At 45.8% G+C, this 24,590-nt stretch overlaps 1 protein-coding gene across 4 annotated transcripts in view; it reads left to right on the top strand.

Annotated features, from left to right (window-relative positions):
- The window catches only part of WDFY3 (WD repeat and FYVE domain containing 3), a 2,050,643-nt gene that overhangs the window by 911,096 nt on the left and 1,114,957 nt on the right, over nt 1-24,590 (top strand). For all 4 annotated transcript variants that reach the window (XM_086961876.1, XM_086961875.1, XM_086961873.1 and 1 more), the window contains one exon: nt 21,557-21,738. In XM_086961876.1, coding sequence (XP_086818002.1) covers nt 21,557-21,738 — 182 coding nt within the window. The remainder of the gene's footprint in view (nt 1-21,556; nt 21,739-24,590) is intronic.

Raw genomic sequence — 24,590 nt, 5'->3', positions numbered from 1 at the left:
TATGAGTAACTATATGGGTTATTGATTGGTTGCCCAAGTATTTGTATGGGAGACTGAGTGTGTGTGTGGGTGGCTGGGAGGTGTATGACTCTGTGCATAGATGTGTGAGCAGTTGATTCACTAGATGTATGGTTTCAAAAGTGCATGTGGAAACAGCTGTATGGGCAATTGACTGTGTGCATGAGTGTATTGGTGAGTGAATGGATATCTCAGTGCTACATGTCAAAGTAAGTACATATGTAAAACACAGTACATGTGAGAGTTGACATATATAAATAACTGTGCATAAGAGCCAGTGAATGTGTGAGTGGCTGTATGGATCATTGTGAACTTGTATCAGGGATTGTATAAGAGAGTAAATATGTGTTAGTATATGTTTGAATAAGTAAAGTTTGTATAACTGTATAGTTGAGGAAATGGAGGTGTGATTGATTCTTTGCATGACTGACTAGGTGTGTGAGTAACTCCATGGATGAGTGACAGTCTGTGAGTGTCTGTTTACACTGATTGTATCTAAGGTTATATTAGAGTCTGAAGAGGTTCATCGTATTATCACATGAATGATATCATCAGTGATGTGATCAGTAATGTCAAATGAGATGTCATCAGTGATGTCATTTGAGATGTCATCAGTGATGTCATTTGAGATGTCATCAGTGATGTCATCAGTGATGTCACTGACCATGTCATGAATGATGTAATATGTGACATCATCAGCAGTGGATTGCGGGTGCGCGATATATAGTTAGTGCAACTAACTATATATGGAATTTCAATGGTTTTGTGTGAGTAAAATAAGGTTTTGTAAATGCGAATTCCTAACTATATATGGTCTATAACCTATGGTTTTTTCAGTGAATATATATATATATATATTAGATAGATAGATACAAGCTTTTGGTACAGTGCACTGACCTTGTTGACAGGTGGAGTTGCGTTGTATCGGTACACAAGCATTGTTTGTGCTGTATCCGCTCTGTTAATCCTTGTGGTTGCTGTGCAGAGAAGGACAAGGATAGCGGAAGATAAATTTGGTTGTTGCAGAGGAGAAGACTTCAGGGAGAAGGAGTCTGGTGTGAGTCCTTAGTAACAGGAATAGAAGGCCAGGCAATAGCGTAGGGCAGTGTTTCCCAAACTGGGGTCCGCGGACCCCCAGGGGTCCCTAACAAATTCCCAGGGGGTCCACAGGCAGCAGTTTTAAAAGCACTGCAAAGTATCTCGTTTAATTAGCAGTTTTCAAAGAACAATAAAAGTGTCAAGATAACGCCAGTGATTAATTTCTCTGCTGGAGAGAGGTGAGAGTTTTGTCCAGTAGCAGCTTTGACTCATCTAATGTAGCACAGGGGGTTAATATGCCTACTTCGAGGAACGTGTACCATGCATTTTAAAAAATAGTATTTTATATGCATAGGTCAGTGGGTTACAGCTTATGTCGGAGAGATTCTTTTGTTAAAGTGCAGTTCATAAGTGACAATCATAATCTAGCACTGTAACCTATAAACTGTCATCAAACAGCTGCTTGCAAACTGCAAGGTACAAGTTTGTGATTTATGGTTTTTCCCAGTCTGTCATTATCCTGATGCGGCTAAAAAGGTTTATTTGTCTGGAAATAAATTTTTATTGTTTAAGTCAAGGCTAATCACTGTGGTATGTTCTGAATCCTGAGTTTGTGCTTCTCCAGACCAAACACTCTTTAACACCTTGGCTGCTGAGATGATGCCCCTCCTGTGCTGGGCCCTAATGGAAATGGGTGTGGTCATGACGGAACGGTTCCGTCATAAGCACAGCTCGACCGATGCTCATGACGGAACCGTTCCGTCATGAGCATCAAAGGGGTTAAAAATGCCTTCCAGTATGAATGACATCTGAGTTCTACACCTTGTAGTCCCCTTTGCCTTATGTAACATTTTCTATACACTGATTTACATGTATGATTCACTGTCTCTATATGTGTGTGATGTAAATTGCATTGGGTGAAAGGGGGTCCTATTTACAAGACACCGTTAAGCCACGTTAAGTGGCTTAACATTGCCTTGTAAATAAGGCGACGCTCTTATCGCCACAGGAACGTCTCAAAAAGTGATGTTCCCATGATGGTGATAAGGGCTTGTAAATATGCCCCTAAAATCATTAGTAATTTGAGTATTTGTTTGGTGTGCATACGTGTTAATTCTGTTCGAATTACTGCTTTAATGTTTGAAATTTAAATCCTACAAATTGCTTGGGGGTCCCTGGCTTCCAGTGGTGATTCAATGGGGGTCCTCAGGAGTCAAACGTTTGGGAACCACTGGCGTAGGGTATTTCGAGAGTGGGAAAAACATCCTCCAGGAAATACTGTAAAGCCACGCAACAGAAGCAGCATAGGGTGCATTCTCATAGACCGCGCCCATGAGCTGTTCGCCGAGATCAGTCAAGGCTGAGATCTCACGCTAGATGTCCTGTGGCATGGACGGAGGCCCAAGAGAGATGCGGGGAGCAGGGGCCGCGCTTAATTATGGTTGCCAAAGCATATATCCCTATGGTAATCGGGAGACAAAAATTACTGGATAATCTATAGATATACATTGCTAAGAATGCTAATGCCTTTACCAATGTATTGGCCAGAGATGTGGAGGGTGGCTATGCCTAAGAGGGTCTGTATACCTAAAAAGCTAATCTAAGTAATTGGGGTTAGTTTTTACAAGATGGAGTCCGCTTCGTGCATAAGGCACGCATGCCTACAGTGAGGATCTAAGGATCCACCGCGGTGCTCAGCATGGCCCCTCCCTGTGAATCGATGGTGGGTCCGGATCCCAATAAAAAAAAAAATACGCCCACTCATAGAACCCACTCAGACACTCGCTCAAAATAACACATATTTGGCTTTCTCCAATGCACTACTCTATCTCTCCTTATACTGTTCTCAATATATCCTCTACTTCCACTCCGAACCTCATCTACTATTATGATCTCTCTATTCTCTTTCTAGAGACACTTCCCTCCTCCATCTCTCCTTTTACTCATCCCAAACCTCATCTAACTACTATGATCTGCCAAATAACACTTTCTTGACTCTTCCCTCTTCTATCCCACATTATCTTTTTCAATCTAACTGACATACTCGCATGTCCACCGCTCAAATTAACTCCTATTTCCTTATATTAATCCACCACTAATTTTTTGGGGTTCTGGAGTAGCATTTTTCTCGCCAAAAAGCGATTCAATGCCTCATCAGGGGTAGTAAGTGCTATATGAATGCATTTACAATTACACAACCACTCACACATCCGAACAGACATATACCCACTCATAGACCCAGAGCACCACTCACACATCCACTCACCGACCAACACAGGCACTCACACTGCCACGCAACCACTCACATTGCAACACAACCAAATACACACCTGTACAGCCACTCACATACCCACTCAGAGACCCACAAAACCACTCACAGACCCACACAGCAAGTCACACACGCACTACCCATTCACCACACACTTACACACTCACATAACCACTCAGACACCCTGGTTGCAGGGACATTATAGTCAGGAAACATCATTAACACCGTCCATGCTCGTGACGGAACCATTCCGCCATGAGTCACGGTTGGGCTGTGCTGATGACGGAATGGTTCCGTCACGACCACGCCCGCGATTGGAATGTTCAGCACAGGGCTGGAATTCCTGCCGCACGGAAGCGGTTAATAAAAGTAGTAATTCACTGAAAGAAACAAGGTTACAGAGGCGCTATAGTTAGGAAATAGCATTAAAAAAATATAGAAATTCACTGAAAACCCAAAGGTTTCAGGGACATTATAATTAGGTTCAGATTTTATACATACAAAACCATAGAAATCCAGCAGTTCTAGTTATCTCAAGTAACTATAGTCCGTGCCCTACAGTAACTATAGTTCGCGCCCTCACCATGCACTGCTAATAACCACATATATTACATTACTCATGACATCTTCTATGAAATCATTGATAAAATCACTGCAACATGTGGCTCTCACCATGTGTGGCACAGTCAAAAACTGTCTTTAATATTTGTCAGGCACCTCTAAGATAGGCCTCCTTAGCCCACGAGCCAGGGTGCAGTATATTAAAGATGAGAACATAAGTGCAAGTTTATATGTCCTATAGTGGTGTTCCCATTGGAAACTACTATACGTACAGGGGTCCATAGGATAATATGGGCTGCCACTCCGGCATTCTCGAGGCTGGCAGCTCCATTATGGTACTGCTGAAATATGTTTGGCATGGTATCAAACAATATGCCTTTTCACCCCTGACTCGAATTTCATGCCAGGTTGCCCCAGCTTCTCAATGCTCTGGCTGGCAAGCCAGCATTTTCCGTGCATACTGCTACTAAGACAGGATTCTGACCTCCTCCCAAGCAGTGTGATTACTCCTAGGAGTCAGTAACAAAGGCTTGGACAGGACCGAGGCAACACCTCCCTCCTCCCAAGCAGGCTAGTGAAGTGGCGCATCAAGGCGGTGAGCTTCAAAGGCAGCACTGGCTCTGCTATGCATCTGGATTGACTCCCAGGAAATTAGCTAGGAAGGTAGTTGATACCCCCTGAAGACTAGCCACACCTCCAGGGTGAGCCTCCTGGTTTGTACACCACATTTGATTTCTGGAATCTCTAGGAATTACAGAATAAGGGTTCTCTGTAGAAAAGGTGAACTACACATCGGTATACTGCTGGGATGCATTTTTATAACCAGTCACATACACCCACGAAGGGGAAGGAAGCCAACCATGGATTTTTGTAATGCTTCTGTATAACTCGGCTGGCAAGATTGACTGAACCACAAAACTCAGGTATTTACTTTTCCCACCCACCGGCTCTCTTTTTGAAAAGCCTAACTCACTGAAAAACTCTATTCCTTTGTACAAAATGGCTGGGGCCATAAAACTGTAACAATAAATCCCCCCATACCTTCTGTCTTGCACGTGCCCCTTCAGCTCAACTCCCCCACATAGAGATAAGATTCCCAGCTAGACTTGAGCTCTGGTTGCTTGAACAGGAAGTGGAATCTCTTCCCCAGTGCTCAGAGCAATAACAGCAAAAAGAGGACTATTCTCTCTTTCTCCCAGCCTGCTTAGCAACAAACAAAGGACTACTTGCCTGATCTGAACTATTTGGCGGCCATCTTAGTCTAGTCTCTAGTTTCTATGGGATTATAGTATTTTAGACTAGTAGAACAGAATGCCGGCCTATGCCTATATTATCATACTCTCACTATAGTTTTATTATTTGTTTAGACCTGATTACTACCTCATATATGAAAGAATGCCTACCTATTACTATATTTGTGCAATATTGCTCTCTTAGCCTTTTCTGAATGTATGTACTACACAGACTGCTACCTCATATAGGAAAGAGTGTTTGCCATCACTGCATTAGTACGCTCTAGCTCTACTCTAAACATTTGTATTGCTCAGATTACTACCTTAAATAGGCCAGAGTGTTTACACATCATTGTAGTACTACACCTTTATCGGTATTTTGAACTCCTGTATGCACAGACTATTACCTCGAATATTAGGAGTCCTCACTAGTGCCACTTTCACCTGTATTCTGAACATTTGTAAATGCACAGATTGCTACCTCACACTATTTGAACTGACAATCAGTGTCACCCTCGATTTTTGAATTTTGAGTCTTGTAAATTGTGTATCTGGATCCTTCCTCCATATTCTATCAATATTATCGACTATAGTATAGTGCACTCACCCATTGTACCCTACCCTTATATATTATCAGTATTATGCCTATTCTTACACCTTGTACCTGAATATTTACCGTATGTATTTGCCCTACTGCTCACTCTCATATCCTGGATAGGCGGGCTGATTACTAGTGTCACTTTGTTTTATAACATCATGCTTGCTGTAACTTATCATTGTGTTTCCTACTGTATGCACCCGTTTTTCTGCAAACATGTCTTTCTGCACATTGGTACCACTATAGTCCACTACTGCATCCTCCCATACCCACCTAATCCTGCAACGCAACATGGACCCCATCGGCAAACATACATACAAAATCATATACCCACCATCACTCACCAAAAAAGCCGCCAAACGCTTTAAACACAACTTCCTTAGGTCACACTCGGAAAAGCCCTTCGCTGACACCTACTTCTCACCGGTTAATGGATCCCTGAACACCGATATCATCTTCCACACCACACGCAGAGCTCAATGGAGAAAAGCGTTCTTCACCCTACTCACCGTCTCCTCGACTAGAAAATCCGCACACAGCCAAACTCTCTCCATCTCCCCATCCCTGGTCTTTCCAGGCAGAGCCACCATCACTATTTACAATACCGGGATTGTCCTATTACAATCCACAGACAAGAACCTGGAACTGCTAGACAACATGTTCCCCACCTTCAAAGAACACCTCTCTAAGTCACGGACAAACACGCATATCTCCCCCAATCCCACCAACCATGACCTCTCAGCTGCATACTTTTCAATCAGGGACACACCTACCACCCCTGACCTCCCATCCCCTACCCACAACCTCACTATCCCAACTCAGCACCCCATCACAGACATAGATCGCTCCCCCTCATACGCCGCCCTTTCCCCCGCCCCCTCCACCAACGTGCGGACCTCCACACATACCCTCAACACACCTATCACACCTACAGCGGGCATTAACACCCCGCTCGGCGCTGACAGCACAATCCCCACACTTAACACTCCCAACTTAGTCCAGCACCAGAATAACTCGCATTCTGACAATTCCCCCCTTTTATCCCCCCCCATTCTCAGTCCTCACTACCCTCCAATCAACTGCGCAGAACGTACTCCCTCTCCTAATTTAACGCCCCCTCCCCTCAACAGGATCATCTCCACTCCCACTCCCCCTCCTACTCTCAGCCCCTACTATCCTCCTTCCAACACAGCTACCAGTCTCCCAGCCTACACGTTGTCCCCCACGCCTACCGCCAATGCCCCCACCCATAACATCAATTTCCTCCCTACCCCATCCACTCCCCAACAGTCCAGAACCTCTCACCTCCCTAACCCCATCCCACGCTCCAACACAACGCAGACCTGCCCGAACACCAGCCCTCCCCCCGCATGCACACGAATTCCCTGGCCAGCCAATCACCCCTGACTGCCACTCCCACCCCCACCACCTACCCTACGATGGAATACATCATGGCCACCCTCACTCAGATCAAAGAAGACATTCAGGTCATCAAAGAACTACTCTCCACACGTCTTATACACCGCCCACCCACCTCCACCCCCCCTCCCAACCTGCCTCCTACCCCGCCGGCGGTCCCCCACCCTCACCACGCCCCACACCAGGCTTCAAACCTTGCTCATAGGCGCAGCAATTCCCGTAGTCCCCAGCATCGCCCCTGCAACGCCTCACACATCCACACCTCCCCGCCAAATGTGTCCCCCACCTCTCAGACTAACTCTCGCACTCAGCTATGCCCCAAGCTGACATCAATCCCAGCTCTTAATCGCAACAACCGCCCTCGCCGCACCCACAACTCTTCTTCTGACCTCGACACACTCACCCTTCTCCGCTCCTATGAACCAGCCCCCCAAACTCACACAAGCACCCCACACCGCAACATTCCCACGATACACCCAAATCCCCTTAGACCACCCACATTAAACAGCAGAGCCTCCATACCCAATAACCTTAGAAAAGTCCCTCTCTCGCTAGAACAATCTAACACCCTCTACACACCCCGTCTCAAATGCGCGCTTCTCAACTGCAGATCGGCGACGAAACACTCAGCAGCCATTGCTGAACTCCTCTTATCGCAGGGCCTTGACCTAATCATCTTGACTGAAACGTGGCTAACTGAATCCTCGACACCCATAATGGACATTCTGGTTCCTCCCAACTTCCACATTATCAGGCTCGACAGAACAGGCCAAATAGGTGGCGGAATCGCATGCATACACAAGAACAACCTCTCTGTTCAGAAAGTCAATTCCACATCCCTGCCATCCCCAACATACTGTGAATACATCTGCCTCGACATTATTAGTGAGGGCAAACCGATATGCTCTCTGCACAGCATATACCACCCACCCAGGGACAACCTCACCTTCTCCCAACAAATCATGGATATGATCTCAACCAACTCCGGTCGCCAGCTCACCCAAATATACCTTGGTGACTTCAACCTCCGCTGGAATGATAGCAACGACGCGGTGGTAAACAGTCTTAAAAATTTCCTCGATGCCCTGAACCTCACCCAAATATGCAACAGTCCGACCCATGAGAAAGGCTCTACCATCGACCTGATCATCTCCAAGGAGCATTCTGTCCAACTCGAATCCATCCAACCCTGTGACTGGTCAGATCATCACATTATCACATTCTTTATCAACGAAAAAGTCAAAGTCAACCCTGTGCAACTCTCCAAGCCCAAGGTCTGGAAAAGCGACTCGAAAAAGCTCAACCCTGGCTCTCTGCCCCCTAACAGCTGCAATCTCCTACTCCCTCCTGCAGGCGCCTCGGACGTCCAAACTCTGACTGACCACTATCTCAACACTATGACCTCGATAATCAATGAGGCTGCACCTATGCAACTAAAAAGAGTCGCCACTAAAATCTCCAAACCATGGTACGACGGGAGTCTCAACGAAGATAGAAGAGACATGCGAATGCCAGAACGGACCTGGAGATCAGCCCCCTCTGCAATGCACCTAAAAGAATTGAAGAAGAAGAGAAACGCCTACTTCAGGAAAATAAAACGCTCAAAATCGGACTTCTTCCGCCTCCAACTTAACCAAGCAAAGAACCGCCCGAGAAAACTGTTTGAGCTAATCAAATCGCAATCCAAAGAGCAACCACAACCACTCAACACTGGGCGTGTGGCACCCTCATGTGAAGACTTCGCTGCTTTCTTTATCCAAAAAACCGACAAAATAAAAAGCGATCTCCTCACTGACGCAAGCCTCTTCTCCAAACCCAAATGCCCAGCACCCGTTGAACCAAAAAACAATGCGACATGGTCAACCTTTGACACATATTCGGAAGAAGAAATTGGCAAATTACTCAGCACCCTGAAACCATCCAATCACCTCACGGACCCCCTCCCTGCCTTCGCAGTAAAAGACTTTACCCCACTGATTCTCCCTCTCTGGACTAAAATCATCAACAGCTCTCTCCAACAAGGAAGCATACCTGACTCCCTCAAAGTTGGTCAGGTCACACCTCTACTAAAGAAACCAACAGCCGACCCCGCTGATCTCAACAACTACCGTCCCATCACCAATATCCCCACTCTCGCCAAACTGCTGGAAAAATGCGCACAACTACAATTGACTAAACACATTGAGCAATTCGATCTCCTCAACCCTCACCAGTCAGGTTTCCGAGCAGGACACAGCACAGAAACGGCTATGACTCACATAATTGACGACGCACTTCAAATGTTAGACCAAAATGACACCTGCCTCCTCATCCTTCTTGATCTCTCCTCCGCATTCGACACCGTTAAACATGAGAATCTACTAGAACTACTAAACAAAAGAATGGGCATATCTGGAACTGTCCTCAAATGGTTCACTTCCTTTCTCCGCAACAGGACGCAAAAATTCAAGAGCAACAACCTGATGTCCATGCCAGTACCTGTAACGCTAGGCGTCCCCCAAGGATCTTCTCTATCCCCAACTTTGTTCAACCTAGTCATGGAACCTCTCACCACTTTGCTACAAGAATCCAATGTACACTTTCACATGTATGCCGATGACACCCAACTTTACCTCAAACTGCAATCACCCAACGACATCCTGCTCCTGAACTCAACGATCAGATGCACCCAAGCCTGGCTTGCCGACAATCACCTCAAACTCAATGCCCTGAAAACAGAGTTCCTTCTGATCGCACCTCCAGCGAAGATATCCACCACTCAACATTGGCTTAAACTCCTAACCGCACTCAATGTCCAACCCACCATCGTGGAATCAGCAAAATCTTTAGGCATAACACTCGACACCAATCTCAACATGCAGCAACATGTCAGCAAAGCAACAAAGGGAGCGAACTTCCAGATCAATACTCTGAGGAAACTTAAACCCTACCTCCCAGCCAAAGACTTCCAAACAGCGGTGCAAGCACTAGTCATCCCACGAATTGAATACGGCATCACCGCCCTCTGCGGACTCCCACTAACTACAACAGCACCACTAAAAGCATCTCTAAATGCTGCAGCGAGACTCATCACGGGGTCAAAAAAGCACTCCCACATCACCCCTGACTTGAAATCCCTGAATTGGTTGCCGTTTGAAGCCAGAATACATCTGAAAATAGCCTGCATGACACACAAGGCGGTACACCTAAACTCACCCGGCTACCTTGCTCAGAAATTGTCAATCTCTGGGGGAATCAGAAACACGAGAGGCGCAAACAATCTTCTGCTGAAACCTCGAAGATTCCGGAAGGAGAAAACATACAAACGCTCTTTCTCAGGAATGGCGCCTAGGATTTGGAACTCACTCCCTCCCGAAACCAGGCTTATCTCTTCCACTACACTCTTCAAAAAAGAAGTAAAAGCTATCCTCATGGCTAAATTCACCTGTACTACTATCTCGAACCCTATCAACACCCTGCGATGATCTGTATTACTTGCTTGACCCCTTATCTACTTGTACGAGCTGTCTTATCACCCACTTGACTGCTTTGCAGCCACCCAATTGTATTATTTGTATTGTATGATCTACTGATTTACTTATTTGACTTTGTTCCCTCATGTTCCCTTCTGTACTGTGTGAACTATCGACCACCTATTTGACTTTGTTCCCTCATGTACCCGTCTATGTAAAGCGCTCTGATATCTGCAAAGATCTTGTTCGCGCTATATAAAACTCTGAAAATAAAATAAAATAAAATAAATACACCCCCAGGTGTGGTTTCCTTGGGGGGTGAAATAGCTGCAGGGACTAGCTGCCCATTGGCTACTAGCTCCCACAACCCTAACTCCCTAAAATCTACCATTTAAGGGCCCACTTACACCACAACCACAGATCTGAATAACTTACATCAAGGAAGGAACAGGAGAGACCCTTTCCCGTGACAATAGTACTGTGCAAACAGCACCAAAACAAAATAGGAATATTTTGTCCCTGCGGCAACAGACTTTGAAATGAGTGAACGAGCCTCATCTTTGGTACTCATCTTTGGCCAAAACTTGGTACTCCGTGAGAGAGGGACCCCTGGAATCCAGAAGCACCCTCAGGCCCCCCTGGACTAATGGCACTAGTTCCCTTCAAACAGCAGGTAAAAAAACTCACAGAATCTGATGAATCGCTTGCCATCGGGTCCTCTGTGGGATAACCCAAATCCAGGTGGTCCAGTGCATTGTGGGAGTTGTAATCTCACCTGTTCAAAGTTTCAGCCCAAAACTGCACTCCCTGGGATCCCATGAAGCACCAGTACTGCTGCCATGGTTTGCTGGTCGTCAATCTGGCAACTAACCCCCACAATTGATGCTGCACATACAGGGAACACAGTGCAACCTTCATCTGACACCAGCAGCTGTGTACCTGTTGTGTTTTTGCATTCTGTTTCTTGCAGCACCATGTAAGCGGTAATATCAGCATCCCCCCACCTCATGTTTAGCACCAGGGGCAGCCAGGAAAACTCTGCACCCAGACTCAACAGACTAGGTAAAATTGGTCTGACTCTTGTGGCCTGGTTCAGGGGCCTGCATGACGTTTACCCAGTGAGGGTTACACATAACAATACCTGCAAATGACTTATGGTCACTATTGGTTTGTACTATTGAACACAATGTTATATTTTCTATGTATTATTTTGCACTTATTTAATATTGCTTTAAAAATCAATAACTCCAATTATATGTATGCTATTCAGTTCGTTTGGTGTCAAATTAAGATGTATTTTTATAAAGTGGTGTTGGATTTTCCTCTGTGTCAATTACTTATCGTCCATGTTGGTACTCTGAAATGTTTAATACACATTTCTCTAGTAAAGCCGGACTGCTCTTTGCCTCTACCAGGACTGAGCTAAAGATTTCTTAGTGTAAATCCAAGGACAATCTTCATGGTACTGTCATAGTATTACATGCAGAGATCTAACCCCCCACAACACATAATACTCCACTTTCCTCTAATAAATATATGTAATACTTATTATAGTGGCTTTTATCCAGCACTCTTCATCTTTTGATCCATTGTGCCATTAACATTTTTGTTCCATCCGCTCCTGCACAGACAATTTGGCAGCCCGCTTCAGCCATTGGCTAACTTCACAATGAGTGAAGGCATTCTGCTCTTTCATGAGGAGCATAATCCCACGCTCAGAATTGCCCTACAGTGCAAGGGACTACTATGACATTTTGAGGCCAAAAAACTACCTTAGTTTTTAGCCATTTTTTAAATATTGACGACTGCTTAGCACCTCCAAATATAAAGTTTACCCAAATCATGACAAAACATGAGAAACATTGACAAAGAGGACAACTTGGGACCTATTTTCTTTGCCAACGCTTGTTATGTCTGACATTTATGACTTTTAATTATGATTTGTCTACTTATTCTTCATATCAAGTCTGCAAGCAAATCTTTTAGCCAGAGTTTTTTTAAGTTAGCCCTTTTCCCCTTCAATGCTGAAAAAAGCACTTATACTGTTGGGCGCTATGTGCAATTCACAAATCAGCTGTGTAAAGCTTTGTGATGTTTGACCACCTGTAAAATTGTAGGTAGAATGTGAAGGTTGTATCCTTAAATCCCCAGCAAACCTGCATGCGGAAAATATCCTCTAAATACTGTCCCAGTCAATAGGGATTTCGGGTTTTAAAGGAGTAATTTGATTTTCCAGTTGGAAAGAAATGGTGTGGTAGAATCGAAATTTGCCTAGCATAGTAACGGTAAGTTTCAATTCTATTAAGGACACGGAGGCGAGGATTATGCTTTCCTCTCTTCGCTGTTGATTCCACAAAAGCACATAGCAGCCAGAAAAGCAACTTATTTTCTTGCAAAAAAATATATGTCAAGCACCCAACACAGGTTGAACATATCAACATAAGAAAAACACATGGGATAAACTACAACTCCCATCAGTCCAAGAACCATAGTCCTTTCATAGTGTCCATGACGTTAAGGTAGGGCGTCCATCTTATGCTCCCTTCCTCTTTCTTCGCGCGAGACACGCCATCTCAACCTCGGTCCTGTTTCGCCTCGTTACCTAGTAGTAAGAAAACAACCACAGCGTCAGCGGTGTAAAGTCCACCGGACGGAAAGCAACTCAGACAATGCAAAAGCAAAGGCACAGACAATCATCACAAGTCACTAGAAATAGTCTACTTACACCAATACGGAGAGGGAAAGTCCGTAGGAAATAGGGCGGGATAATCCTCGCCTCCGTGTCCTTAATAGAATTAAAACTTACCGTTACTATGCTAGGCAAATTTCGATTCTATGTCAGGACCGGAGGCTTCAAATTATGCTTGTTCAAAGCTGACTGACCACCAGACTCGCAATATCCACCACTGGTTTAAAGTAAAACCGCTTGAACGTGGAGTCTGAGGACCAATCCGCAGCACGCATTAGGTCCTCCAAACGTGCTCCCAAAGAGAAAGACTTCGATGCCATGGCCCCTCTGGCCGAATGTGCTCCAAACTGTTTGGTATCAATACCTGCTTCCTGCAGCACCCACCGCACCCAGCGGGCTATGGTGGGAGAAGACACCGCTTTATGCGGTTTGCGTAAAGCAATCAGGAGTTGCCGTTCGTCTGGAGGACGAAGTTCCAATGTCGCGTCTTCATACGCTTTCAGACACTGAACAACACAAAGTTTGGGGACGTCCGCAAAAGCCGGATAAGATATAGATCTCGTCGCGGACTTTGTACGACGACCCACCGTAAAGGTAACCCCATCCGGGGAAAACACTCTCGCTGAAATGTCCAAAGCTTGGACATTGGATACTCTGCAACAAGATATCAGGCACAAGAGCATGGCTAGTTTCTCCGATAGTTCTTTCAAAGAAAGGTATCTGTTCTGCTGCCACGACAGAAAGAGATTCAGAACCACATTAACATCCCAAAGTACGGAGTATCTCGGTTTCGGGGGCAGACTAAGGCGTACCCCCCTAAGGAGCCTACAAACCAAAGGGTGCTCCCCTACCGGATTCCCATCTAATGGCTCGTGTGCCACCGAAATCGCTGAGCGTATAGCATTGATGGTCCGGTAAGCTAAGCCACTCGCCGCCAGCTCCGCCAGGAAGTTCAAAATGTGAACGACGCCTGCGACCAGGGGATCCAGGTCCCGTCGAACACACCAACGAACCCACCTGGACCATGCTGACCGGTATCTCTTCGCGGTACTATCAGCCCATGCCTTTGACAGGAAGGATTCAGCCGCGCCCGAAAGTCCCGGGAGCGACCAGCGTCTCCGGAAAGTCTCCATAAGTCGGAGAGAGCCCTGCGTTACCAGGTGATGCAGGTTCCCTTCCGGATTGAGACGAAGGTGAGGGAGCCGGGGTAGTAAGATTGGAGAATCCCAAGAAAGTTCCAGAAAACCTGGAAACCACACTTGAGACCTCCACCATGGCGTCACCATCACCACTTCCGCCTGCTGGCGGCGAAGAAGGGCTGCCGATCTCATTATCATGGAGAAAGGAGGAAAGGCATAGGGCCGCCCCTGGCTCCAGTCTTGGAGGAACGCATCCGTCGCTTCCGCCAGGGGGTCCGGTCTCCAGCTGAAGAACCTCGGTAGCTGGAAGTCTAGGCGAGATGCAAAGAGGTCCACCGAGAACGGGCCCCATATGGTGTGCAACCAATGGAACACCCGCGTGTCCAGTTTCCACAGACTCGAGACCCTCAGGTATCTCGAGTGCCAATCCGCCTCCTGATTGGCTCGACCTGGCAGGTATTCCGCCGTCACCGAGACTTGGTGGGCGAGACAGTAATCCCAGAAATCTTTCGCCAGGGCTCTGGACCGAGAGCTGCCCAGATGGTTGACATAGCGGACCGCCGAAATGTTGTCCATCCTCAGAAGGACGCACGACGTCGCTGTGTCCTTGGTCCAACAACGAACCGCAAAGGAGCCTGCGAGGAGCTCCAGGCAATTGATATGAAGCTGCTGTTCCTCGGATGACCAGCCTCCGCCTGTGGAGAAATCGCCGCAACGGGCGCCCCAGCCCGATCTGCTGGCGTCTGATTCTATGATCAAGTCTGGTACCGATTCAAAAATAGCTCGACCGTTCCAGGCCTCCATATGGGTGAGCCACCAGGACATCTCCTCCTTCACCTCGTCGGATAGTGGAACCGACTGGTTGCAGGACAGGCCTCGTGTGAGGTGATACGCCTTTAGGCGTTGAAGGGCCCGATAATACAGTGGACCCGGAAAGATCGCTTGGATGGAGGACGAGAGAAGGCCTACTAACCTGGCGATCTGACGTAGGGAAGTGTGTGACCTGGTGATAGTCTGCCGCAGCTCGTGTTTTATTTTGGCCATCTTCCGCGTCGGCAGACTCAAAGTGGCCCGTACCGAGTCCACTTGGAACCCCAGAAAGACCATCTGCTGGGAAGGTGTCAAAACAGACTTGTCCTGATTGACGATGAACCCCAGGTCTTGCAGTAAGGTTATCGTTTGGTTGAGCTGAAGGGTCAATTTGTTGGGACATTGCGCCATTTTGAGGATGTCGTCCAGGTAGACAATCATCCGAATGCCCTGACTCCGAAGGACCTCCACCACTGGTCGCAACAACTCGGTGAAACACCACGGGGCCGAGGAGAGCCCGAAAGGAAGGGTCCTGAACTCGTAAACCTGCTCCCGCCAGAGGAACTGAAGGAATCGCCTGTGCGGCGGGTGGATTGGAACCACCAAGTAATCATCTTTGAGGTCCAGACGGACCATCCAGTCGTTGGTCAGGAGAATGTCTCTCAAAAGATGGATGCCTTCCATCTTGAAGTGGTTGTAGACCAACCAACCGTTGCACTCCCGGAGGTTTATCACCGGGCTCTTCCCTCCGTCCGTCTTTTCCACTAGGAAAATATTGCTAAGGAAACCTGCAGGATGCCTTGTCGATCGACCAATGGCCCCTTTTCGGCATAGCGACGAGACTTCCTCGTCGATCAACCGGGCATCCTCCTGGGAAAAAAGAATGGGACGTGGCTCCCTTAATTGACATGGTCGGTCGTAGAAGTCTATATGAAAACCGCTCACTGTTTGAAGAACCCATGCATCGTGCGTGAGCGCTGACCAAGCGTCTGGAAAACAAGCCAGCCTCCCCCCTATTCGGACATTGTCCCCTGGGATTACACTCATCGTGGGAATTTCCGCTTCCTGCGTCATTCCGGTAGTTGCCGCTGCCTCCTCTGAAACGTTGCCCTCTGGAAGGGTAAAATTTGATATAATTTGCGGAGGAATTGTATTGACCTCTGCCGGTGCCTTGTCCTTTGTTCTGCTGGTTCTGACCGCCACGGACGGTCGTGAGGCCCCTACCACGACCGGCCCCCCTGGAAAAACGTAGTTGAACACCCTTTTAATGGTGGATTGGGCCTTATCCAGGGACGAGAAGGTGGAGACGAACTTCCCAAGTTCCTTTATGAAAGGGTCTCCAAAAAGACCGCCCTGTGCCCCCGCACCTGCTTCGGAGGAGGCCAAATCCCCTAATTTGGGATCCAATTTGATCAACAAGGAGTGTCTACGCTCAGTTGAAAGGGCGCAATTAGCATTCCCCAAGAAGATCACCGCTCTCTGCGCCCAATTGGATAGGACCTCTGGGGAAATGACGGAACCTGAGACCTTGGCTTCCTCCGCCATATCGAGGATCTTGGTCAAAGGGCCTATGGTATCCAACAATTTATCTTGGCATGAACGCCACGAGCGATCAATGCCCTTACGGGGATCCTTGGCAAACTTGGCCATAAAGGTGGCCATTTTGCCGTCTAACTCTGGGGTCAAGGCTACTTTGCCCTCCAGCGTCGGCCGCGGACGCTCTCCCCTTAGGCAAGCCCGTGCCTCTTTCTCCAGTGGCTTACGTAGACGACCCGCCACGAACTTCACGACTTTTTCGCCCGGCGCCCAGGCCGCCGACCTCGGATGAATGATATTGTTCAGGTCTAGCATTCCTGCAGCGTCGTGGGGTAACTCAGTCGCTGATCCGGACGGACGCCACGAGCGCACTGAGTCGCCATCATCATTGTCCGTGTCCGCTGGGGAGAGCCCTCCCGTTTGGAAGGGTCTGTCGCTGTTGACGCTGAGGCACCCAGGTTTGGAAGCGACCCAGAGGGCTCGGTCCGGTCGCCTTAGCAAGGAACGCATCTCTGAGGCGTTCGAAGGCGTCCTTATCCACGCCCTGTGAGGGTCCCGAACCCCCGTCCTTACACGCTCTTTTAGGTGCGGGAGGTTTACCTTCAGCAGAGGAGGGGGAAGCCCCGTGGGCCGCAAGGGGAATTGGGGCCAGCTTCGCACACTCCTCGACTATACGGGCCGAGAGTCTATCCTCCATCGGGCCCACAATCTCCTGAACACACCTATAAATGGTCTGGTCAAGAGCCTCGTAAAATTCGTCGTCCCCTAGGTACTGGTGGGTCTCCTCCTCTTCCACGTAGAAGCCCTCTGCCATAGTCAAGGTCGAGGTTAGGGAAAGGAGTTTGGGACTGGTTCCAGGTACGAGCAGGTATGGACCAACCTAAGGTTAGCAAGGATTTTGGATCTAGGAACCCAGAAAGTAAGAGGCAGCACCCCTCTGATAGCGCGCAGGCCCTCTTAGAAAGACCGGGCCTTCTGCCACCTCCCAAGCGCACTTGAAAGAAAAACTGCAGGAATCCACCGTCCAACGGCAAGTGCTGAGAGTACAGCCCGTAGGCGTCAGTAGTGGTAACCCGCTGGTACAGACCCCGCGCGGGCGTCAAGCAGAAATGGGGCAATACAACCCAGGATCGGGCGTCACGGTGAGGCGGCAATCAAAGGCTCCGACGCTGTCGTCCTCCTCAGCGCGTCTCCCGTCAGGGGAAATCACGCCGAGGAGAACGAGACGCGACGGCGCCCTCTAGCGGCAATGCATGCGAGCCGCAACAGCGGGGACAGTCGCGTCAGGGGCGAAAACGTCCCCGCGACAAAAGTAAGGAATTACGGGGCTCTGTGGGAGGAAAAACACATACGTGAAAACCCACAATGAAGAGTCCCCGAATAACTCCAGAAATAACCACATAGTGCCACCCCAAACAATCCCACCACAGAATTATAAGTTGAGAGAGGGAAAAAGGCACTTAACTGGCTGCGAAGCAGTGAAGAAAGAGGAAGGGAGCATAAGATGGACGCCCTACCTTAACGTCATGGACACTATGAAAGGACTATGGTTCTTGTAGGAGTTGTAGATTATCCCATGTGTTTTTCTTATGTTGATATGTTCAAGCCGTGTTGGGTGCTTGACAGATTTTTTTTTCTTCAAGAAAATAAGTTGCTTTTCTGGCTGCTATGTGCTTTTGTGGAATAAACAGCGAAGAGAGAAAAGCATAATCTGAAGCCTCCGGTCCTGACATAGAATTTCTCTGGCCATGAATGGTAAACAGCAGTATCCACCATGAACATGGTCCATCGACACCCTACTGACCCTGGTCTCAAAGAACAGTTCTCAGTCTCTCTCTGCCTTTATTTCTCTTCTCAAAGGCAACCGAACTGGCCATTAAACACTTAGGAACTGGATCATTTTAGGGAATGAGTGCTATATAAAAAAAAGAGCTTGACCGGAAAACCAACAAGGTGGCCATTACCCTGGGGTGAACAGACACAGCTAACCTCAATCCAGCCCAATCTGTGTTCCACTGGTTGAGGGTTATCCAGAGCATAAGGCGACTTGACATCTTATGTGGTTCGACCACTTTACAGCAATATTCTGGTAAAATGAACTGTATGAAATATCGTGTTCAGGGTCTCAACTCAGTATTATACCTGATGATCATTTTAACATATTTATACTGTAAAATAGGGCAAGATACGGTTACTTACCACTTGGACGGCTGCTTTCTCAAATTAACAATGAAACACTAACAGTACTCGGCTCAAGTTCTGGCTTTGCATTTATAGCATTGCTAGAATTAAGCTATGTGAAAATATGGTGCCTCTGACACATTTCGGACTGATAGACAAATTCCAAAATATTCCTGATTTCACAAAGAATTTTTCTATCTATACTCTATACATACAGTAAAATAGAATAGACCCATTACTAAATGAAGAATTCAGTGGTGGACTTAGCAATAACTCAGTCTGACTAATGTGAAGGCTTTACGGCTGCCAGTCTGCTGATTTAGGGCTCCTTCACTGAAGATGTTTACATTTCTCCTTATGAGCATCTGTAGAGGAATAAAGATATTTAATAAAACTGCACTGTGCTGAACACCCTCGGTACTGCATCTCCTTCTTTCTAGTTATCATGTAAACTAATCCTGACCCTTTGGAGGCATCACTGCACGGTTCTTATTCACAGTACCTGGATTGGGACATTCCCCTTGGGACATTTTGCTCCTCAGATCAAGGCTTCGCAGTTTGTCTGTTTGTGTCACTTCTCCATGGTTGAGCAACTGCTCTTCATGGATTAACATGTTCTGTAGCCTAAGTTGTCCTCCAACAAAAATAGTTCCTCCACCTCATAGTGAAGGACGTGACAGATAACTCAGAAGCTGGACAGTCCTGCAGAAAATGAGGAGGTTGGCAAAAATATATATGTCTCCGCAGGGTGCCGATTATTCTATGCTCCTCAATAGATTTTTCACCATGCCTACTTAAAGAAAAATGTCTCCTCCTTCTCGGGGTTCGCATACTTCTTTGCCCTCTCAAAGCTTATCTGTCCACTTAGTGCACTGTACCTACTTCCTCATTCTGCCCGCTGTTAGCTTCCCTTTGCTTCTTACTGTGTCTGATTCCCTCATATTCCCTGGGTCTTTTTCCTGCGCTGTTCCTCCTTCCCCCCTCATGTCCTATGTTTACTCTGTCCTCCTACTCTGTGCATGAATTTCATTCTCCCTGGTGCTCTCTTCCTCCTTCCTTGGTGAGCTTGTCATCTATCCATGCAATGTGCAGTGTAATCTACCCCATAGATGCCATTGAAAATCATACAAGCCAGTAAAAAACAGAGATCCCACCACATTGTGACAAAATCACAGTCTTACTTCTGGACACTGGTGAAACAAAATGCCAAGGACAGGGCAAAATGTAACATAGGATTGACCCCATCACATGCCTCATCACTAGCCCCACTCCAGCCTCATTTCAGCCGTCTCTTTTCTGTTGAAAATGCTGGTGAAGTGCAAAGAGTAGAAAGAAAACGGAGTCAAAACAGAAACAAAACACAGCTTCTTGCATTCGGTTTGTGGCCACTGAAACCAGAGGTCCCAAGCATGTTGTAAAGGCTACTAAAGAACAAGCCCCCCTAATATACATCAGTATGTCTAATTAAAGTGTATCACACAGTGGTCTGTTACATATTCCTAGTCTCAGAAATCCAGCTCCTTCACAAAGACAATCTTCTGTTGTTTAGGTGGGTTTCAGTTTTTTAGCTCGCAGCCTACCAGTCTGGTTTGCTAAAGACATCTTGGGACATTCAGAAAGTTGACCTAGGAATGCATTCTGCCCGTTGCTTGTCATTGACTTTGAGGTTTGTAACTCGCGTTTTCTTGCTTTCCATTTGCTGGCTTTGTTTTAGGCTGTCCAACTTTAGCTCACACCTTCCTTTGCCCAAACCTCATTTACAGTATCCTTCCTAGTTCTCCCTTTCTGTAAACAGGCTTGTAAATCTTGTTCTTATCTGGTCACATTTGCTGTAATTCAAAGATTGAGGTCAAATGTCAGGCACGCTCTTGTTTACTTTTCTTTCGCTGAATTCAAAGGGAGAGGATTTATGTGACAATCTTGCTGGATACTGGGGTTAGGAAGTTATTTTCTAGCACATGAATCCATTTAAATGAACTGTGTATTTCAAAATATATCCGAATCAGGAAAAATAAATTAAGCATATTTTTTGTTAATTTTGAAGTGTATGGGAAATGCATACTTTAATATGATCAAAACAAGTAATTACACTACTAGGTGTTGCAATTTCCGCACATTTTCGTCAAACTAACTTCTTATACCAACTTCCTAATCCTTGACTTGTTTTGCAGTTAATGTAAATGCGGTCTGAGGGATACCACTAGAAAACTAATGGGGACAGAAGCAAGGATTCTCGCCATCACTGTCATTGTAATTAACCACCTTGTGTAAAGTGAAAAAACCTTGGCTGTTATACATAGTTAGAGGGTGTGAACCCCCAAAGACCAGAATGCTTGGTGGTCCATATTTACAGGCATGTGAAAACCTTGTTCGTCAAGGATCCACTGCTGAGAACTGAAACATCGGAGGTGATGAGCCCCTGAAGGCAAGATATAAGAGGAAGAGCTAACAATGGAAAACTGAGCCTGATGATTCCTTCGAGTATATTAAACTACATATTACTGATGAATGATGTGTTGCAAATAACGGTTAATCGGCCCAGGCAAAAAACATGAAACTAATTTCTTTCATCTGGTTACCAGTTAAACCTTTGACCACCCATTTCTTTTTTCAGTTGACGACTTCAGTGAAGAGTCCTCTTTTTACGAGATCCTGCCATGCTGCTCGCGGTTTCGATGCGGTGACCTCATTCTGGAAGGGCAGTGGCATCATCTAGCCCTTGTCATGAGTAAAGGAATGTTGAAGAATAGCACAGCTGCTTTATACATTGATGGTCAACCTGTGAATACAGTGAAGGTAGAATACATTTATCTTTGCTCTTAATGATACATAGTAGTTCAATGGACATATTTCTGATTGCTGAGCTGTAATCCATTTGCTTCATGTAGCATTTGCTTGATCCAACTGTAAATATTATTTAACCATGGCAGCGTTTTGACCAGTTGTTTTCACACAGGTAGCATGTCTTTCAGTACTGTTTATTTAATGTCTTATTGTAGTGCTGACACTACTTAAAAGTTTGTCAAGTGCAGGAATCTGCGAGGTCATGATCAGAACAACAGTGCAGTTCTTTGCCAACATATTTTTCTAATAGTATTTTTTTTAGTACACATTCTTTCCTTCTTTATTACATTCTTGTTGCCTCTATTCGATCTATCTATGGGCATAAGTAGATTCCACTATTACAGGAAATCATTGTAATGGTGTCCTGGCTATGAGCTTGCTGATTCCTGAAGTTGAAACTTCTTTGTGCACTTTATTTGCCCACCTTGTTTACTGGCATTGCTTGCACCTTTCTAAATCCACCACAAGTTATTATGCTCTTGAATCACTAGAAAATAAATTCGTATTTTCGTAATTGTAAGCCCCTAACATATAAACGATTTACATATCTATGAACAACTTATACATTGGATAAAATGCATGGAATATATCGACACTATGACTCTGATGGTTTTGATCTGTGAATGAGTCCTCGTCGGATATTGTTAATACTGTATCAATACCCGGATTCCCATCTGTTAAATAGCTTTCACTTCTTTGTTTATTATCTTATTTGTTCAGGCGCATGTACGGTTTATCTCTTTTTTTCCTCTGCTTCACAGCACAATGTTCCAATAGACCATGTTTGAGCTCCAATTTGTTAATCACACATTTGTGTGAATCAGTATGATAAGATAGCTTTTGGTTCGGCCTGTGCATGCCACATGTCTGGCACAAATTTAGATGACATAGTAGCTGTGGCGCTCAAGTTAACTTTTGAATGAGCTGTGTTTGGTCATCTTAGTATTTGAGGGTCTGGTGTTTCTGTGTGGTGGGCCTGAAACAAATACTTCCGATTCGAGGCAGGATGTCGTACATGCGGCGATTGCTAACAGTACTCCCAACCTTGTGCTAATCCTGAGGGCTTGATTCAAGTGGTGTGACACTTTGGCAAATATTCTGAGATAAGTGAAGGATCAAAGGTTACCACTGGTGTTCTGCCCTTGATTTTGCCATTCATTTACATGTTTAGTGTAAGTCTGTGGCAGCAGATGGGCTCAACCGTAAAAAAGTAGAACTGCCAAAGGGAACAGCATTGGGCAGGTACTGGAGTATTAGGTTGGGTTTCTACCCAAAACCTGGAGGTCTGCAGTTAAGAGGAGGAGCTCAACTTTGGAATCATCATCTGTGAATTGAACAGTGCCTGTGATTGACAAGAAGGGTTACCTGGTTTTGTGTAAGGATGTATTTATTTAAAAGTTTTTCTTTCTTTTCAATCTTTTTGTTGGGGAGATATAATGTAAAAATATTTTGCTCTTGATCTGACTAAAAATAGACAACATGTGGTTGGTTGGCTGTACTATTAATTTTATTGTACTTTTAGTTATACCTAATTAAAGTGATATACTGTTTTTCCTACATGTTAATGGTTCCACCCTTCCTGTCTCTCCTGATGCTCTTTTATAGAGATCACCCTCAAATCGGAGAAGCACTTGAGAATTAAAATGAATAGCTATAATTAGTATTTGCATTCTTTTTGCTTTCCCTTTCCTCTCCCTTTTTTCCTTCTTTTACCCAACTGGCTCACTTTTTATCTATGCCTTTTGTTAGCTCTTCGTCCTTGGTTTAGCCTCCCTCTGTCATGCTTATTATTTCTTTAGGTATGACATTTTGTTGAGGGACATCAAGTATTTCGGGGAAAAAGACAGGCATGCAATGGAGTAATTTTCACTCTTTTTCACTGTGAACTTTATTATGAACTTTAATTGTTGGCGCTCGCACAAAGTTGATGTGCTGTTCTGATTTTTCTAATATAGCAGGTTGGCTGAAAGAGTAAAGTAGCTTTTTGGCATGCGCACTTTAGGAAGTTTGAACATGTGGCAGAAACGTGTTTGAATTAGATAAGCGCCTTGTTAGAACTGGCTATTTCTGGTTGGCTAAGGCTGACGCCAAAGCCAGGCAGAAACCACCATTCTAGTCAGGGCAAGGGAGTCACACACCAAGATAACCCCTGCTCACAACCTTGGTAGCTTGGCACAAGTAGACAGGCTTATCCCGGAGGCAATATGTAAAGCATTTGCGCACGCACACAATAGCAACAACCTCCTAGGCACACCACAAAAGGAACTCCACACAAGGTTATATAAAAATAACTTTTGTATTGTCAGAACACATCAGATAGTAATCACACAGTATACATTGTGCCAACTGGCACGGGCAATATTCACACTGGATTATTTACATCAGGACAGGGCCACGTGGGCCACTGTCAGAATCACACTTAGTAGAAATAGCACTTCTAGAACTTAGAATAAGTGTAACACAAAATAACAATTATAGATCACAACCAGTAACCACTGGTAACAGGTAGGTACACACTACACAATACTAGTAACCATAGGCCTAGATCACGCATGGACACATAACCTCTCTAGTATAACATACTAGGCAAAGCAAACTTCAAAGCATAAGCACCTTTAGAAGTATCACATAAGCATAAAGGTACAGCACATTACACATAGTCACATTTAGGCCTAACCAGTAAAAATACAGTAGGCAATCTCTCACTAGTCTAAACACATTAGACTCTCCCCCTAAGCATAACTCACATTTAGGGGCGTGACTCACAGTGAAGTAAACTCTCACTAACATAAACCTACACAGGG

Source organism: Lissotriton vulgaris, chromosome 3_1, assembly GCF_964263255.1.
Source record: "Lissotriton vulgaris chromosome 3_1, aLisVul1.2, whole genome shotgun sequence".
Lineage (NCBI taxonomy): Eukaryota > Metazoa > Chordata > Amphibia > Caudata > Salamandridae > Lissotriton > Lissotriton vulgaris.
This window is presented reverse-complemented; position numbering and strand designations above follow the sequence as displayed.